The sequence below is a fragment of the Chlorocebus sabaeus genome, chromosome 10 (assembly GCF_047675955.1).
Source record: "Chlorocebus sabaeus isolate Y175 chromosome 10, mChlSab1.0.hap1, whole genome shotgun sequence".
NCBI classification, from domain to species: domain Eukaryota; kingdom Metazoa; phylum Chordata; class Mammalia; order Primates; family Cercopithecidae; genus Chlorocebus; species Chlorocebus sabaeus.
Window position 1 is genome coordinate 41,942,809 of NC_132913.1, and position 21,115 is coordinate 41,963,923.

The 21,115-nt window shown below is 34.0% G+C and overlaps 1 protein-coding gene across 2 annotated transcripts in view; it reads left to right on the forward strand.

The window, feature by feature from the left end:
* The window catches only part of KCNJ3 (potassium inwardly rectifying channel subfamily J member 3), a 158,091-nt gene that overhangs the window by 2,847 nt on the left and 134,129 nt on the right, over window positions 1-21,115 (forward strand). The window contains exon 2 of one of the 2 annotated variants that reach the window (XM_007964990.3): window positions 8,478-8,694. The exons of the other annotated variant lie outside the window; for it this stretch is intronic. Within the exon in view, the coding sequence (XP_007963181.1) occupies window positions 8,478-8,694 (217 nt within the window). The remainder of the gene's footprint in view (window positions 1-8,477; window positions 8,695-21,115) is intronic. 2 annotated transcript variants of the gene reach the window in all.

Sequence of the window (21,115 nt, forward strand, 5' to 3'; positions counted from 1 at the left end):
AGACCACAATATAGCACCTGTTTCTTTAGGTTAGGCCTACTAGACAGATAGAAATACTTTGTTACTATAGTGGCAAGGTTTCTGTTCAAGCAATCCATGTTTATGAATCACTTTGAGACTTACTGAAGAGTAGTTTACCATATTAATTGATGTAATGGAAATTGAAAATTAGACATTAAACGTTATTTATAGTCATTTTCTAGTTTTTTAAACATATAAGGTTATTTATTACAGATGTTTTTTCTAGACAAAATATTATTGATGTTTATAGATTTTATTACATTTTATTTCAACAAAGCCAGTCATAATTAGAGTTAACCTATATGTTAGTTTTTGGTTCTTTTCTTGATACAAAGGTACGATGATTCTGAAGCACCCAGTCTCTACACTGGTGCAGAGTACTGATTATAATTTTTCTGCCTAAGGAATGTACCACATATACCATAAAGAGTATGCTAATTAAAAAGATGAAAGCTTTATAGTGTTGACAAATTTGGAGCAAGGTGCTATATTAACACAAGGTGATAAAAACATCTAATTAAAATAATACATATAATATTCTTATAAAGTCTTTTACTTTTGATTCGTTAGGAAGATGTCAGTGCTAGACGTAAATATGATTTACCTGTGGCATCAATTTATATTTAAACACAATGATGGTGAAATTCTCCCCTGTTTTTTGTAAAGGGAGAGAGTTGATCCGTGGGTAACTTTTCAACTAGCCAGTTAGTGTAATTTGTTCAAAGTTAGTATTTCCTGTAGCCATGGTAATTTAAATGAATTATTGTAGCTCTTGTTATTCCTCAGACTTCATTAAAAAGGAGTCATATTTTATTGGGGAAATAATAACATTCAGCAAAATTAGAGGAGAGATTTGCCTTTAACAAGTTGTTCTCATTTTCTCTTAGGAACTGAGATTAAGTGACCTAAAACAGTCAACTCTATTTTTAAAGAGAAGCTATACCAAAATCTTGAAGTAATAATATGTCCCTATCAGTTTTATACATTATTATTATTAAATGTACACACAGTTTCCCCCTTTAAACTTCGATTTAACAATTTAAATGCAAAATTTATGTGTCTTTAATGCAGAATGTGTAGAATTTTTAAGGCAACAAAATCCAGTATAATATTTAATGCTAGTAACTATAGTGCATATATGCTTTTCCTATTACCTAATTTAATTTACTAATTTTTCTATTGCTGTTTTCTTATTTGCTAAATAAAAGCTTCTTTAGATAAATACAACAGTTCTATTTAATAATTAGAAAGCACTTTTTGATTCTTGGGGAGACAATAAGAACATGAGCATGGCTTTCTAATGCTTTCTGTTATGAAATTTCTCATGCATAATAGTTTTCAAATGCCTAACTTTTGGTGGAAGTTTTTTTGTAAAACTTCTTTGCCTAATTTTTAATTATGCTTTTCACTTATTTGAAAGCATATTTTATCTCATCTCTATTCCTGTCATCCAGCCTTACAAACACTAAAATTTCTTTCAGTAGTCAAATATAGATCTTTCAACTTTATGCCTGGAGGGGTCAGTCCTTTTTCTACTCATAAAAAAAGAAAGTAGATTAAATAAAAATCAAAGGCTATAGTTTGAAGTTCCTCATTAAAGTCTGTGATTGAACTATAAATATAGCCATAGACAGCTCTTTTAAAATGAATATTCTTTCTTCCTCTCCTCCCCATATTGAATTTTTACTTGAATTTTCCATTTATTTTAGCTGTCTTTTCTTTTTTGGCTTTACCCAGAAAATAGGGACTAGCTAGTATCATGGCTATGCTAAGTTACTATATCATCCAATTGAAAGTTTTTATTAAAATGCCTGGATTAGGGAGTTGAGACCAGTAGTTGTAATGTTGAACCCTATAGTTTAGTGCTGGGTTTAAAGGATTTGGAAGTCTTACTTACTCCTTTCTACCAACCTAACAATAATGGTTAATAGACCTAGGCATACAACTTGTTAGGCCAAGAATTAATTACTATTCTTTGATACACTGTTCAATAAATTACAAATTTATTATCTCAGTGCCATCATGTATATGGTTATATTCATCCAGTCAGCACACATTTTTTATATAAACATAAAATAAACTATGATTGCATTCATATTTTGAAACAAAAAGATAAGGATTAATTTTCTGGAAGCATAATGTTACTTCCTTGTAGTTCTATTTATTGCCAATAGGCATCCTCTTTCTTTCCTAAGAGGTCAGCTATGCAGTCCTTAACTTTCACTTGTCAAAAGGTAATAGAGTACATTCTTTTCCTCTTCTAACATCACATATGTTATTTTTGTGCTCACCTTCTTTTATCCTCCACATATATATGTATATATTTATATATATATTCCAAATTGGATATTGTCTTGTTTCTCCATATGACTATTATCAAGTGCAGATGCAATAAAATATGGTGGCCTGAAAAACCATTAAGCTATTTATCCTCATCATATGTCCTAACATTTTGCTAATCTAACCACAATTCCTGAATCACAGGATTCCTGCAGTTTTCTCATATATTTATAGGTTTGCTTTCATTTTATATCTTGCAATGAAATGTGATTATGTTTTTGACTCAGTATGATCTTAATTTTATAACTGACTCTTCACCAATTGACCATGGCCAATTTGAACTTTATTTTTAATCATGAGACAATTATTTACCTCCCTTTCCAAAAATAAAATCCACAAATGAATAGCTAGATTTGTATAAGCCCTGTTCTTCTGAATATCATCTAAGCCATTAGTAAAAATACTCTAGTGGTCTAAAGCTGAGTACCTCAGAATGCTCAGGAGCTAGGTCCCATATTGATTGGTGAGTCCTTCAGGTAGATTCATTTTATCCTTAAAATTAGCACAGTTCCTATTTAGTCCAGTTTTTCTTTCTCTGACACAAGTATACTAATTCTCTAATAAGTATAGAACTTGGCTTCTAAAAATATAATTATTATTCTCTTTGAAATAGTAGTAATGCATTTTGTTTGGTTTGGTTTTTTATTTTTAATATGATTCCTGAAAAGTAAAGGGTGGCTTGTGCTCAGGGAATAAAAAGTGAACAGAAATGAGGGGCATAAAGACCCACAAATAAACAGCAGTAGGTAAGAACAAATGATAAAGAGAAGCAGGAAAAATCACTTGATAGATTGGAGGGTGTTTGGTGAGTAGGAGGAAATGTGCAGTAGGGTTACAAAGCCTGTCCTCAGTTATTATAAATGCCACAAAGGCCCTCAAAGAATTAGAAAGCTGCTCTTTCATTTGAATGGTATGAAAGTCTCACATAATCTATTATAAGATAAATTACATTGCATTATATAAGAAATGTTCTTTTCATAAAATTGAACATATTTTTGTGGGTTAACTGGCTCAGCATTAAAAATCCTTATTTTGGACTTGACATTGGGTCATAGTTTTCCACCTAGTGTTCATGTAATTTCAAGCTTAAGGAGTCCAAATAAATGTACAATGTAATTGTAGACAATGCCAATAAAATTCTAGGTCTATATTCCCCTCCACCTGACTACTTAAATTTTGGTCTGGGCACCAAAACCATTGCCCTAACTGCTTTGGGTCACAAGGTACTTTTGTCCCTGATCCTGGTACCTGCGTTTGGGTCATTTCCCAATGTTAGTTTCCAGATATTACTCTGACCTCGTTCCATGTAATTTTTTTTATGACCGCAGCATATATTCAGCATGCACACATACACGCACACACACACATAAATGCATATTACAGGTATAAAGAGGATAAGTGAAATTACAGATAAAATGGTGGGGAGGTGGTAGGCAAGAATGGCCTGCTCTCTCTGTCTTAGCCTTCTTTGCTTCCCTTCCCAGACCACTGGCCCTGTGGGCCCTTTTCCAGCAAGGACTTGTGAAAGGGGGTGAGGCATGGATCAAACTTTAGAATATGATAGAGATAAATCTATAGTGTAGGGCAGTAGTGATTTAATGTGCTATTCAGAATTCCTTAAGCCTCACTCTAAGGTAGGAAAGAACATAGTTACACATTAGAGAGATGGGAGAGAGAAAGGGAGCAAAGATATGGATTGCATTGGTGAAATGTGGCCTTGACAAATGAATGTGGACACTTGGCCACATATCCATCAGAAGGAGCGGGGGGGCAAATGTGGATTTGCTTGTGCCAGGGCAGTGCTAAATGTGTATCCTAGGATCATGTATGTATATGGATGTGAGTGTCTGTCTTTGAATAAGCACTTAACAGTTGCCCTCTGTAATATAAAGACTGTTTGTCTGCAAAGTACATGACAATGATGATCCATCCCTTCTAGGCACCTGTGACTTTTGATTCTTTTTCCACCTATAGTGAGAATTGTAGTTGATTATCTTGTAGGCCTCTTTTGGGGCTCTAAGGAAGTTCAAAGGCCTTTGACTTGAATTGCTTCTTTGAAATTAGTATAAATGACTATAAAATGTGGCACAACACTTAAATTCTACACATAGGGTATTTACATATAATGAAAATGTGACTAATTGAAATATTATTATTAAATGATATATGTATTACAAGTAACTTCAAAATTATTGCCACAACCAAAATTGTACAGAATTACCAAAAAATGCCTAATGTTCACATTATAAATTTTTGGACAGTTAATTTAAACAGTTAATTTATTTAAACAAATTTTAAGCTCTAGATTTCTTCAACTTTTCTAACTCCCAGAATTTTTTGTAATGCAATCAACAAGATATACTAAAATGGTGGAAAGACCTTTATTTCCTTCCCAAGATTCTATAAAATTGAAAGGAGAAGTTGTATGGAAGTCATTCTCAAGCCATAGTTTTTTCAAATTATCTTACAAATTTTTAAGAATTAATAATTTTTATTCACTTTCTTTAAACTTCTCTCTTCCTTATTTATTCCACAGTTCTTGTGATTCTAAATATTTTTCTTATAAACTAAAAGTTAAACTTAGTAATCAACCTTCTTAGAAATTTAAATAATTTACTGCATAAATCTTAACTTTTAGCAATCGCTTTGAATTTGGAAATAATTTAAATTATTGTTGATCTAGACCATATCAATTTATACATTTGTATCTAGAAAATGATTCTGGTTCTATGTTTCCTTGGGAATTAGAAATTTTATTGAGCTAAAGGAGATAACTGCATCATCAACAAATTGCTCTATCAATGGAAGGTTTCTTATAATGCTTAATATGACACAATGAAGAAAGGTTAAAGTGGTTTTTATCTCAAAATATTCTGCTTATTATCAAATATTTTTGAGTGAAATATGGTAGTTAATTGCTAAGTAATATGAAACTGATGGAGTATCAGTGGTGCCAATTTATTATATACTCAAGTTACAGAAGAAAATTGATTTTATAAAGACACATACATAACTCACCTTTATTTTTTCTTTCACTTTCATATACATGTGTTTATCACAGTTCCTTGAACAAACATTCAAACACTCTCTCACTCCTCTTATACAAGTTGAGATTTAAAATTAAGACACAGGCTTTTTTTTTTTTTTTTTTTTTTTTTTTCCTCCTGCAAATCCCCAGAATTGCACCAGAATTAGGACAGCCTAGATTAGAATTATTTAGAAGCCTAAAGTAGAATGTATGTGCTTCTGAAAATGTATTTGGTAAGCATGTATAGGTTTTGAGAGCATCAAAAGCATGTGACTAAATCCTGCTAAGATAACTTGGCTGTAGTCAGAAGCTCAGACTTCAAACAACTCTAGTATTCCAGGCACCTGCCACATTATAACCACACCCTTCACTTTTGACCTGAGCCAAAGTCTATGGAATTTCAGTGATTAAGAGGCTCCTCAGTGTACTACAAAGTCAAAGAAGAAAGAAAATCAGGGAAGTGAACGTATTAATAGTTGAAATAGTTGGTGACCTAATATAAAGGAAGAAGGAACTGGGCAATAGAATTGTGAATATGTGTAGCATCTTTGTCATTTTAAGAAAGGTTAAGTCATATAGTATCCACTGGATACATATGTAAATAATTTGATACATATGTAAAGAATTTCACTTATCTGAAAAATATATAAACATTGAAAGCATGTTTCCCAAAGTGTCATATAATAGGAAGACCTGGATAGGATATAAAGTATTTGCGGTGGGAGGGTGGGGATAGGGTAATTTTGAGTACAGGTGTAATTTTGAGTGTATAGAGCAAATATTTAAAATCAGAAGGTATATTAAGTCTGAATGGAACAGATCTATGCATATTTAAGCCAAAATTACTTATGTCTGAATGAACTACTTTGGTAAAAATAAAGTATTTCTTATTCCAAGTTGTCATCCTCCTGATAGCCTGCCTGTTTCTAGACCACTTATATCCATGGGTTGTTAAGTGATTAGGGAATACAAAATTTAATAGCTTACTCTAAAGCCTTTTAGAATGAGGCACAGGTATAAATAACAAATGTATGAAAAAGGAAGACAAATTTTAGTATTTGTGTACATATATAATACTTGGGAAAATATATCTTCTTTGGGGAAAATTAACTTTAGAATAAATGGGAGATTTAGTTTCTAAAAGAATTATTATTGTCAACAATGCCATGTAGTTCAGAAAAAGCAGAACTTAGAATGATCAGCAAAAAGACCCAAATTAATTATACACATCAGAATACCACCTTGTGTTTATATAGCACCTGTTTCTTAGTAGGTGAGAGAAAAATGACACAAGGTTTTTGTTTTTGCTGCTTTAATTTTGTTTTGTGTTTGGAATTTATTTTGTTATATTAATCAATACTTGTTATACAGCCATGTAGTTGGAAAGATGTTGGTCTCATTTATATTTTACTAATTTGAGAATAGATTTAGAAAAACAGGTGACTCAAAAAGGCTCTTTTGGGAGCATTTTCAGGATGTCTTGGACACGCCTAGTTTTCTCCAACATTGGTTGCTAGAGCTGCTGTTTTAATTTTTGCACCATCAGATTTTTCAATGGGCTCTTTTATTTGTTTGTCAGTAACCGTTTTTTTCATAGTCTTCTTTTTTCAGCTACACACAAGTTAGAGAAGAAAAATAGTCTCCCTTTCATTAGGATTTTGTCTACACAAATAGTGTCCCTGAATATTTCTAACTACAAAGTAGCCTCTCTAGTTGACTAATTCTCCTGTTGAAACTCTTTGTAACCATTGCTGCCATAATAAAGCACCACCAATTTGGAACCCTTCATTCTGTTTTGCCACAAAGGACATGTTGCTAAGCCACATTTCTCAGTGTTTTCAGACTCACTTACTCCACATAAAAAGTCAATGCATTTTTTTTTTTTTTTTGGAACTCTGAGAGTAAGAATTTTGTCTTCAAACTATAATTTCATTGGGCAGACCAGTCTTATAGATTGTTTTGTTATTAAATTAGTTTTACATGGAATCTATTAAAATATATTGGATTCATCAAAGTCCTATTTGACCAGCAGCGTGCTCCACCTTCCCCCCATTTTTTCTGTATTTAATTCCTAACCACCTAGCCTTTATTTCACCCCATAATTACATAAATTAAATGTATATGTTTGCTTGTGCATGATTATTATATGTGACAGATATGGAAAACAAAGAGAAAATGAAGATGAGTAATTTTACTCTTATAGTTTGCTAATTTTTAATAGTCATATTAAATTTTCTCATAGAGTCCTAGCATGAACACAATTTACTTAATTAGAGTGATTTATACTGAAACTGAATGCCACTACCTTAGAAACATTTTATTAAATTATGTTTCTCCGGTATAGCTTTTCGAAATTGCATTTTGATTAAAGAAAGTTCAATTTAGTGCAGTTTTTTCACTGTGTTTTAAAACTCATGGAATGACAGAGAAGCAAATATTTATAATGCAGTTTATTATTAGGAGTTTGAAAACCATTAGCTAACAACATCTGCCATTTATTTTTATTATGTAAGCTCTTGTGTACATAACAGAGCTTAATATGAGAACATCTTCACTCTTCTGTTCAATTTTATATATGTTTGTTACTTTTCGAAAGTCTGAAAAATAAATTGTTGTGTTTTGATTTTTAGTAATCAATAAATCTCTTTCTAAATGATGGTCAATCTTTGTCAGCTTTAACACACTCCATAAAATTGCCTACTTACTTATTTGCTTTGTCGAGAAAAAAAATATCTGGCATGCAATGAGTTATCCTGCAGTGATTGCTGTCAAGCAGCAGCACATGCACACTCAGTTCCACAGTTTGTGCTAACAACCATTGTTGGACCAGGCATTTCTCCAAAGCTCATGAGTTAGGGAATGGTAATTATAGCAAGTTGTGTATTATAAATAATGCATGTATGTTCCGCATGAGCTATGTGGGATTTCGGCCCATTTGCTAGAACATAGTTGCATAATGATTTGTTTGGATTTTGTTGCAGATGATTGATAGTGCAGAATGTTGGCAATGATGTAAATTACTGTTGGGCTGCCTTGAAATTTTCAGTACAAGTGGTGATTTCTTCTCTTTTTCTGTGTGCTTGTCTAGTCTCGGCAGACACCTGAGGGTGAGTTCCTTCCCCTTGACCAACTTGAACTGGATGTAGGTTTTAGTACAGGGGCAGATCAACTTTTTCTTGTGTCCCCCCTCACAATTTGCCACGTGATCGATGCCAAAAGCCCCTTTTATGACCTATCCCAGCGAAGCATGCAAACTGAACAGTTCGAGATTGTCGTCATCCTAGAAGGCATTGTGGAAACAACTGGTGAGTAAAAACAGATATGCCATAAAGTTTCTTTATACCATAATGACATTATATGATATGCACAATACCTGTCATGAATTGGGCGAAATGACTCAGAGTTTACAATAGTAAAAGTAATGATTTGCCTTTTATTTATTTGTAACATTAAATTGATACCGTTTTGAAAATTAAAATGTACTGTGTTGATGGTTACATACATAATATTAACTCAGGAACACTCACTGTAAAAAAAAAAAGTGAGATGACTGCTTATAAATGATTATGATGTTCTATTGTAATTACAAACTTGACTTTCTTATAATCATGATTTTTCTTTAAAGATTTAAGGCTCAAAAAATGTAGGGTAATTAGTGAGCAGCCTGAAATCAGCATTCATATTCTGGCCTTGGGGATGGTGATTTGGGGTGTCATTGATAGAGCTTTGATATCCGCTATGTGCAACCTCAGTGGAAAATTCCCTGTGTGTGTATCTGTGTATGCTGTGTGTGCTAAAGCAGCATTTTAATTTCGAAGTGGGTCAGCGGATTTCCCCAGCTGAACCTTGACCAAAATTTCATTTCAAAAAGAGATTTGTATTCTTTTTCTGCTCCTGTATAGCTATGTGCTATGTGTTTTTCCTTAGCATGCAATATTACATTGGTCTGCCCCAAATACCAATACCATTTGCTATTGTCTGAGGACAGTTAAGTTGACAAAGGAAATAAACAATAGTTATGAGCATATTATTTGGGGCCTAAACATTTCTTAGTCTGGAACCTACTGGATTTTTGCGATTAATAATGTAGTATCCATATAATTGTATGTATATGTGTGTGTGTGTGTGTGTGTATTTTGAGTTGTACACTTTCTACAAGTACTGAGAAGACAAGAAATATTTTAGCTTTTAATTGTTTTCTACTAGTATCATCTGAATTATATAATGCTAATGATTATGTATAAGCTATAGCAATATTGAAATTAGCACTGGCAATACTATAGAGAAATTCAAGCTTTATACCAAGGTGGAAGATCCTTGATTACGTAACAGTCAGTATTGTCCAAGGAACAGAGGGAGGCAAGTCATTGTAATTTTAGCATGTCTGTCACATAACACCTATCTGAAATTTGCGCAACATATCTACTCTCTTAAAGCTTCTTTTCCTCCTCTTCAAAGTGAGGATGATATAATAACCACCTCAAAGCTGCTTGTAGTATTTTAAACTGAAGTACTATTATTAGTTACTGAAGCACTATTATTATTACGATTTTAAGGGCAGTGAAAAAAGATTTAATGTATTAATCTATATATGAAATTTTATTTCTGCATACTATTTTATGATTTAAAGCTCTCACTCATTTTTTCAACTTATAATTGAAATATCATAATATTTTTAAAAATACCATATATTGGTAAAAAGTATAACCAATTTATAAAGGCTCTTAGTCCAAGAAATCTTTACATTTCCATTTTGATTCATCTCATTTATTAAAGTAGTAATGTATTAGGGCTGAAAAACAGATGTTGCCATTTTTATTGGTTTATTTCTTATGGCATATGATTCTTTCTTTCATACATCTGCTTATAGTTTACCAATTGCTTATTACTATTCTCATCACTGACATTAATGCATTTTTGTTTCACTTGATAGCCTTAAACATGTTTTATTAGATCTATCTATCTACTTATCTATCTAGGTACCCATTCATTCATTTATGTTTTTCCCTAAATACTGTATATATTTGTTAGGCGTGAATGCATTTTTCTATGAAATCACAGTCTAAAGATGAAATAGTTCTTCAACATTATTTTGTGTTTCTTAACCTTAATATACTTGAAAAATTGGGCCAAGCATTTTGTGGAATGTCTCAATTTGGATATGTCTGTGGTATCCTTATTCATTCTTTTGATATTTGGCTCTTACATGGCATCTTAAGGGAATACTGAAGCAGGTTGTTTGTAAATTTTACCTATTTTTCAGAAGATCATGGTTAGTACATAATATCCTATATGAGATTATAAAGAGTTTTATAACATAAAATGTTTATCAGAATTATAGATGTTATTTTACCACTTCCTCCCTCCTGCCTTAAAAAAAATAATAAGCTGGAAGATAATACTTTCCACAGAAAATGTGAAAACTTGGCTGGAGACTGAATTTCTTATTTAGAGATTGCCTTTTTTGGAGAAGAGCTTAAAGTCCACTTCCTCTTAACCTCTTAATTAAGCCTGTTTTCTAGATCTAATATAGCAAGACAAATAAGAAAAACGTTACTCATAATTTATAGAATTTATTTTGTGGAAAATTTATCTGACATTTTGTTTGTGTGCATGCCCTAACTAATTAAATCTCACACTGTTCAAACTCTATAAAATCTCTGTATATTTCCAGACCTCCCCGAACCTGGTAAAAATAACAAAGACATGTTTATGTCCATTTGATCATTTAAAATTTTACTGAGATTTATTTAGGTTCATCTTTAAGGATGTTTCTTCCTTTATCCTTTCATTCATAATCAACTTTACCTTCTCATAATATGTATTGCCTAGAACAAGAGAAATACGATCTTATGGGATTGTTTCAGGGAACAAGGATACTGTTTTTACTTCTTACTATCTTGTGAATAAACTTTTCACTACTTTGTGAATGAAGTTAGTTGATGTAACTTTCTATCATATTTAGCATTAAAAAACAGCTTTTCATCATTCAGTCACTCATGTATTAGATAAGTATGTATTGAATGTGTGTTGTGCGCTTGAAAGTGTGTGAGATGCTAGAGATGTAGCGTGACCTGGATAGATAGAATTTCTTTCCTCAGGGGGGTTATATTTTAAGGAGGTGGCAGAGTACAACACCCAGATAAATAAGGGAAATATCAGATAATATTGTGCTGCTGGGGAGTGGGGAACCATACTCAGGAGGTGAAGTGGAAGGATCGCTTGAGCCTGGGTGACACAGTGAGACCCTGTGTCTAAAAATAAAGAAACAACAAAACCAAGGTGATGGGATAGGGATAAAGGGTTCCTGTAGGCTGCTTTAAGCTAATAGTCAGGGAAGGTCTGAAGAGGGGACACTTAAGCTGAGACCTGACTATCCAGAAGGCCCTTCTGGGACAGTCTGGGGGAAGAGCGTGGCAGACGCTGTGGAACAGCTGGTGCAAGGGCCCTGAGCTGGGAATGAGCTTGATTTATTCTGGTAACTAAAAAAAAGGTGGAGGTGGTTGTAGCAGAGTGAGCCATGTGGAGAGTGGGGTGAGAAGTCAGAGAGGAGGAAGGGCCGTATCTGCATTCTAGATGGTTTTATTGCACCTATAGGAAGTGTTAGGATTTCATTTAAAAGCAGAGCCTGTATTTATATGAAAGAGTAATAATTTAGTAATCTCAAAGTGTATATAACAACAAAAAATCCACTTTTTACCCATAGTGGGTTGCATGTAGTTAATTTAAAAATTAGTCATTCTGAATGTCTTGGAAATGCATTCTGAGTCACTCTGATGTCTCAAAAATGCACAAAATTTTAGACAGCTACCACTTTTGTATTAATTGTATTCCCTCTTTTACCCTCCTACCCTAGCACCCCTACCCAATTTCTCCATTCACAGCACTGCGCTGGTGGTGAGAATCTTCTCATTTCATTTAGTTTTTGCTCATTCCCATTGTTGTGGTCTCAGCAGGAGTGGTAGGGGGAGGGGAGTGAGAAATTAGCTTTCTAATTTCCTTGAAAGTTTCAGCTTTCAGCCTAGGACTCAAATGTTATTTTCCCCACTTTTTTGGAAGTGCTCCTCATTGATCAGACACAGGTTTGTTGCCCTCCTTGCTTCAGATGAGTTGGATTTTCATTCTTAAGCTTTGCCTCTTCATTAATAAGCTTTACATCTTTGCTCATCTAGCAAATTTCAAAACAGAGGTTACCTCTCGCTCTTGCTCTCTTTGCAACTTCTCCCAGGAGAGAGAGCACTGCTAGCGGCAAACAAAGCATTGCAGATTTGGCTCATTAGAACTCCATGCTTTCAAACTTCAATCTGGTTTCTGCTGCTATTTGGCAGTCTTTTTAATTGTCTTTTCTGTACTCTCAGGCCTGCTCCCCATGGGATCTATTTTAGACCTTTTCTCTCTTTCTACACTCCCAGTCCCAGCTGTCCCATCCCTGCCTTGGCATGTCATCTCTCCACCTAGTCTATTAAAAAGACTGTGACACTTCAATTTTTATACATTTCTTTATCTCTATTCTTTTCTCATAGTTAGCTTCTCTTTCTCTTTCCTGGTGTCTGGAGAAAAGTGTCTATTCTTTTCCAAAACTATGTCTTTTATAGCTGCAAATGTTTCTTATGCATCGCTTTCCACCACCTATGACTCCAGCTCCAGTTCTTAGCTTCCCTGACATCTAAAATCCCATTGACTCCTTTCTGTTTGCTCTGAAATATTTTCAGTTCTTTCATACTGGAAAAAAATAAAACCCTGTTATTTATTTGTCCCTTTATACATTTAAGGTTCTCTCTGAAATTCAGAGACACTACATTTTCCCTGCTTTCTCTCTTTTTTCTTTCTCTTTATATTTTTCATTTGTTCCATATATCCTACATCCCTGCCTCTTCTTACTCCTCCTCTCTCCTGTAAATATTTTTTAGTTTTTCCTTTCTAGTCTAGATATTTCCTTCGTTTTAGTGAATTCACAAAGTGCCCACAAGCCCATCATTTCTTTTATCTCCAACTATGAAACTTCCCCCCAGCTGTGATCTTCTATTTGTTATTTAATTTCTAGGCCATTTTTTCCCACTTGAATGTCAGTATTTTAATTCAAAGTCACCTTGTTCAAATACCAAGTCATCAACATACCCTCAAATTATATCCTCATTCAGAAAATCTGCATCTATTAATGGTAGCTATTTTATCCCAGCCCCCTGTTTTTTCTTTTATTTAATTAATTTGTTCTTCCAGCAAATGCTTATTGAGCAGGTATTGTAGGCTAAACAATTCTAGACTTTAGGAGACACAGTTTGCAAAACAAAATCCCTGTCCTGTATGGATACTTACGTTATGTGGGATACAGACAATAAACAGAATGAAGTGCATCATCTAGAATGTTAGAAAATGATAAGTGCTTTGGGAAAAAATTGCAGCGAGGCAAGAGGGATTGGGAATGTAGGGAGGTCAGGGAAGGCTGAGTAAACAGGTGATAGTTGAGCTGAAACTCAGTATTTTGAGCAAAGCAAATACTAATAACTCAGAGTAGAACTTTCCAGGTAGAAGTATCAGCAATTACAAATGCTCCAAGCGGGGAGGGTACCTGGCTGCTACTCCCTGTTAGTAATAACTCTCAATTTAACTGTTCCTTTTTAAGCCCACATCATGGTACTTCTAAATCACAGTAGTTGTCTCAGAAGTGGATTTAGTACCTGGAGGATCTCTGTTTGCATACAGATAGCACACTACTGCCTGGTAAATTTGTGTATAGCACTACTCTCCTGATATACTTGTGCTCAAAGCCCCTAATGACTGCTCCATCAAAACACACACATTTCTATTTATTTATTTATTTATTTATTTATTTATTATTATACTTTAAGTTCTAGGGTACATGTGCATAACATGCAGGTTTGTTACATATGTATACTTGTGCCATGTTGGTGTGCTGCACCCATCAATTCGTCAGCACCCATCAACTTGTCATTTACATCAGGTATAACTCCCAATGCAGTCCCTCCCCCTTCCCCCCTCCCCATGATAGGCCCCGGAACACACACATTTCTTATTGAGAAAATTAGGCTGCCCTTCCTATGGTACTGCTCATACACTGATGCTCATTCTTGCCTACCATATTTGTGATCATGTCATTTTTCACTGCCTAGGATTTCTGTCTTTTCTCATATAGCACAAGAGTGACATATTTGTTGAATCTTCCCTGGGCAACTTTAATCCATAGTTTTTATTTAATACCTTATTAAAACACAACTTTTACTATGCAAGTGCTATTAAATGCATTCTTATTATAGAAAAAATGTAAAAATATGCAAAATATAAAGACTTTACTCTTAATTTTATCTGTTGCACTGTCAACACATTTGTGAGTAACCTTCCAGGGTTTATATTCAGATATATTATACTTATGCTACATGTGCCATGTTATAACTGGCTTTATTGTTTAATCTATTATTAATCTGTTTCATGTCAAGTTACTGATCTACACCATTAGTTTTAATGACTTTACTGTATGCTAGTTTATATATCTATCTCAATTTTTTATTATTTATCTCCTAGTTTTGGATCTTGAGGCATTTCATTTTTAATAAGGTTAAATACATTTATAGGTCCTAGTTTCAATGTACTTATCACCAACTTTACCATTTTAGATATATTCTCTGCAGACAGAATTTCTGGGTAAAGGCTCACATATATCTGCTGGTTCATAATACATATTTCAGGGTTGCTACCAAGTGCCGATTTCCTCATACCCTTGCTAATAATGGACATAATTATTTTATTTTTTCAATATTTTTTCTCTTTGATTATTAATAGTAGTGAGATTGAAATTGTTGTGTCTCTCTATTGGCTATGAATTTTATTTTGCAAATTGTCAGTTAATATCGGTCATTTGCTTGCAACTCTTCTTATGCATACATTGCTTGTATAATTAGCACATTATTAGACAAAATCATAGTTCTAATAGTCTGAATACTTTTATCAAAATGTCTTCCTAATGTATATGTGTATAATTATATTTATCTCAAGTGTTTTGCTACATCTCTGAATAAACTATAAACTTCCGATATTGGTTATGGACCTTGTTTATGGCTATTTTATATGCCATAGATCCTGGAAAGTGATAGAACCTAGTAAACACACTTGATCTGTTTGTTTTTATTTTTAACTGATTTTAATAGAGTTGCCTTCCTCTTATAAGCTTACTCTTGTGGAATTTTTTCTTACAGGAAATTAATCAATAAGTGTTTGTTGGTTACCCATGTTATTTTAGGTTCAAGATAGTATAAGATTGATTAAGGAGAAAGTCCGAAGTCCAGAGGGAGAAAGGAACTGAATGAAATCATAGTAGCACTGTGTACTGAAATGAATAAATTAGGCTACAGCAGGGACTTAGAGGAGTGGTCCCTAATGGATTTCTTCCAACGGAGGTCTGAGAAGTCTCTCCTGAGAACATGGTGTGAACTGAAACCTGAAAGTGAAGCAGAAGCTCAACAGGCGAGTACAGGGAGCTAAGCCTTCTGGCCAGAGACAAGTGCAGGCACTTAGGATTCATTTTATTAGGGGTGTCATAAATAATTTGGTATAATGAGAGTGTAGAACAAGTCTAGGGGAACTGACTGGAGATGAGCCTAGAATTAGCCCTGGATAACAGTTTGGACCTAATTCTACAGACCATAAAGCTCTTGAAGGATTTTAAGCAAGAGAATGCCATGATCATATTGGTGTGCTAGAAAGATGCCTCTGGCTCCAGGTGGAGGATGGATTGAGTGTGGCTGAGACTGGAGACAGCCCAGTTATTAAGCTGTTACAATAGGCTTGACCAGAGGTAATTGGGTCCTTCATGAAATTTTCTGGCTCAGACAACCTGGGACTGTTTAAAATAACAAAAAAAAGCCCTTGGTTTCCAAGATGTTACTTGTGATTAGGGAAAAATGGCCTCAGGATTCTTCCTCCCGAAGTTCTGTAGGCTACTTAAAAAGCCAAGACACCTAGATAAATAAAAATGATAAATTAAGAATGATAAATAAAACAGTACTATCAAGCCATTGACTCTTTTCCTTATTAGTGAAAAACAGCTAGGAATTTTCTAATGAATATATCATAAAGTAGAAGCTCCATTTGTGAATAATTGAGGTGTACCTGTAATTTTCCTCTCTGAATGATTGGACAATATTTAGCTTTATTAATTGTAATTAATCATTACTTTTTAGTGATCTGTCAAAAGACAGTGATCAGCAAACTACCTAGTGTTATGGTAAGTGAGGTAGGACTCTACTGACCATTGGAAATGTTCTTTATCCTTCCGAATTGCAGTTTCTGGGTCATTAACCTGAGAGCACCGCACTCTTGTTATAGCCATAATCTAAGTCAGGGGTGTCGTGTTTACCTCTCTAGTTTCCCTGTTTCTGCCCAGATTGCTGATTCCTTTTAAATTAATTCCTGGTGTTTTAGAAGACTTGCTACCTCATCAGGAAAAACAAATGACACATGTATTTGTATAGATTGGACATCTCGAAGTAGGCTCCTCCTGGTAATTTCCATTGTTATTTATTTACTATTCATTGCTTCTTAATTGTGAATTTATTTCTCTTTAAGACATATCTTATCAGTAATTCATAGGTCAAAACTCAAACTTTTTGGGACCACAGATTCCTTTTCAATCTAAAGCAACTTTTTATGAGGAGTTCCTAACTAAAATCCTACTTTATTATTTTATTTTGATAGGTAATTGTAGAAATTTTCTGCAGACTAAAAAAAAAAACAACTTAAATATTGAAGCATGAAGTAGGGTGACAACTGTCTTAGTTTGCCTGAGGCTGAAAGGTTTTCCAGAACATGTGAAACTCAGTGCTAAAACCAAGAAAGTCCTGTGCAAACTCTGATGGCCACCTTACTCAGCAGTCTGAGAATGTTAATTCAGCCTTCCTAACTGCCTGCCTCAATTTAATTGGGCAGTTTACTCTACTGATAGTGAAATATCTTTTTGCACTTAGGATTGGTATATTCCACCATTTCCTGACTTTACTTTTGTCAAGGCTGAAATCACAAAAATACATGGAAAGGATATTTGCACATATGTTATTTTCTGTATGGTTTTCATTGCAGTGTTTTATAGAAAATTTCATTAATACAGCCCTTAACATCTTAGGGTGGACATTTTTCATTTGCTATGTGGGAGATTGGTATGGGTGAATTACCATACTAATGTGAAGTGGGTTGAAATAGGGCTGACACTACATTTGTCATGATCAGGACTTATATGGACAAAGGAAGTCAGCACGCCTTATGGATAATCTAGTTAATTTTTAAATGTAAGCACAGGAAAATTGTAGTTGGGGGACAGGCAGTTTTGGTTAAGATGTGTCATCATGCAGTGACAAGGAACTGCACAATTTACAGTAATTAATTTCCAGAGTTTTTCAAGATGAGGTCTTGGGACTCCCTGTATCGTAATCTCATGGGATTATTATTAAAATGCTGACTTGCGGGCCCTCACCTAGATTTTACAGTGTTAAAATGTCTGAGGTTTGTGGTCCAGGAAATGTGCATTTTTAAAAAACACACAGATGATTCTTAGTAAGAGCACTAAACTATAGAACTCCTCCATCTAGCAACTAGGAAAGCCACTAGGATTTATTGAATTAACAACTCAACTGCAATAGCTTGACTTAACCTAAACCATCGGCATGTGGTAAAATTCCAAGAGAACATAGCCCTTTAAATTTCTGAAGTCTTTGGAGGTGAATCTTTGTTGTTAATTCAGACTGTGCCGATCAATGTAGCCAAATGAAAATTAATGTGGGTAGAAAACAGTGAAAATCAAGAGTATGAATTAAAATGCATGACTATTCATTATCATAACCAAGAACAAGATGTGATATTTATTGTGGAACATTGTGTGAAGATGTAATATAAATGCCATATGAGGATGTTAGTGCCACTCACTGATGGAGAGAATTCTGATCCTTGAAACTGCTACACACTCATGAAACCAGAACACCATGTGCGATTATTTACTGTTTCATGGGAGAGAATATCATTATGCTTACAGCAAAGTTCAAAATGACAATTCTCATAATTTTACACGGAGGCTAACCCTGGCTGTTAGTCATTAAAACTAAACTATTTGAGGGCTTCCTTTTCTGGGGAGAAATTTCCAGAGTTAACAGCGATTAAATATAAATAGGCTTTTAAGAGGTAATGATAATGAGTTGATAAGGTCTGAGGTCCAGATACAGTGAGTCTCTCTTGACAAATAAACATTCTAGGCCTACTTTGACATTGCCTCAATTTGATTCGTTTTAACTTTGTTATTTCTATGCCCTAGGCTCTGTCTGAGAAAGAGCTGAGATTATTTGACCTACTCGATTCATAGCAGTGACCTTAGCACTCAAATTCCAGTGGAAAATCATAGCTGCTCTTGTTATTATTACTGTTGAAAATACACGTTCAATGAGATAAAATAATATGACGTTATTTTATAAACTGGAACATCCTAATATTTATTAATGGTAGAAGCAGAGCACCATCAGAATATTGAGAAAATATCCTCTTGGGACAGGCTAGGGAGGGAAGGAAGGAAGACCATCAATCCTTTGTTGTCCAGGGGTGACTTACCCTTGGAGCATATTATTAACTGTGGTGATTACATATGGTGTGTATTTGTTTAGCCTTTTATGTCAAAAATATACTCATAAGCCTAAGAGTAGCTCTAGTTCTGATCCATTCCTGCCGCCCACCTCAGAGAATAGCTATGTCTAGACCATTTTAGAGGGATGATTAGATCTTAAAGCCTTTTGAAGAAAGAACATCTTAGTCTCCCTTAAATTACTGTCAAGCAATTTTTCCATATGACTCTAAATTAATTTTTAATATAATTTAAGCCCTTAATTTTATTTTACTCTATTTTCCTTTCAGATTCCTTGTCATTTAAGTTGGAAAATGTCCTGTTCATATTTCAGAGCCATCTTATTCACATGCAGTACCAACTCTGTGCTATACCTTACCATTTAGATACAGGTAAAATCTGGTTCCTTGGAAACAAAATTTTCTCCCAAACACACGTGAATATGAGAGGATAAGTGTAGGAAGGGATGAGTGCATAGTGCTTTAATGACTAGAGAAGGTTTGGACCTTATGAACTGAACGTACGTGTATGTGTATGAGCTTTCAGCACTATTTTAGTACTTTTTCTTCACTAAGGGTTTACTTTCTGACTCATGCTCCTGATTCAGCAGTTCCCCAGAAATGGCTTCAATCCTTCTGTATTTGGCAGCACTACTTAGAGAATGTAGAGGGAAAATGATGTAGCCTCTTTGTGTGTGTGTGTATTTATTCAGATTAGCATTATCGGCTCTAAAAATGTTTTAGCATGTGTTATCTAGTTTTTTTTTTCTATTTTTGCTTTGCTATACATTTTTCCCAGTGGCCTTTTAAAAAATATGCTTCATTACCCTCCATTTTAATTTTTCTGCATTCTGTGCAAAGCTTTGTTAAACTCATGTGATTTATTCTATTCATTCAGTTAAGATTTTTAATGTTTTATAGCCTGTAGATTGTAGAACAGTAGTGCTTTACAATAATCGTTTATGCAAAAGGTCAGGTCTTTTAAGTGTTTAAAGCAAGTTTTCTAAACTTGAGGGTAGGCTTTGGTCTTGAACTTTCTATGTCCCATGCTGTGTAGCACACTCATCTATTGGTTTTAATTCAGTTTTAATTAATTGCATATTGTTGGAATTCAGTCTAACAAGCTGAATTTGTCTTGTCTGCTAAATATATCTAAAATGTTACTAAATGAAGAGATGTAACAGAGAGCTCTCCTAGGTTCCAAGTTCTACTAGACCAGTAGTACATTTAAAATATTGTTTCTTATTTGAATTGATCATTTAATCATATCTACTTGATATGTCTTCTCTGGCTTGGATATGCTTGGTAAAATCTAACATGACATGTTCAGCTTTGGAAAGTATATTTCTTTATTTTTTATAGTGGAAGCCAAAATATTATTGGAACCAGAAAACAATGAGAGTTGGAAAAAAGGCACATTTATGATTTTTTAAATCTTAGCTGCCATCAAGTTGAAAAGTAGAATTGGAATGATAAAATTATAAAGATAAAATGCATCTTAATGATAATCTAGTTAAAACTCTCCATTTTACAGAAATGGAAACTATGATTATTGAGATGAAACAACTTGTCTGTCTTCTCAGAGTCCATTGGTGGAATGATCTGGAATATGTTTTTGTGCTTTGATTCTTATTCCAGCGTTCTTCCCATTACCAATAATGTTTCAGTTATTTAAATGCATGTCTTGCTTGCCCACTTTAAAATAATTTATAATGACATAAAGACTATATTTTGTTAACATTTGTCAATAATCTTTTCTATTTCTAGGGTCTAAGTTTCAGATGAGATCTGATAGTTACCTAGCTAACTAGAGAGGAAGGCAAGTCAATAGATTTTTGTTTATAGGTAGTCCTTCTCTTGAACAAAATTGCAAATAATTTTTTTTTCAGCAAATACACTAAAAGTTGTAGCTATTATGACAGCCATATTGTCTGTAACTGTGCATAAACAAACTACGTGTCAAGCACTGTGCCAGACACTGAGTACACAATGTTGAATAAGAAAGTCCAGGGGTCTCAGCCAGTGTAATTCATAATCCAGTGAGAGACAAAAACATGTACACAGGCAGTGATGAGTAGTGTAAATTGGGAAATGTACCATGCTACTAGGGGATGG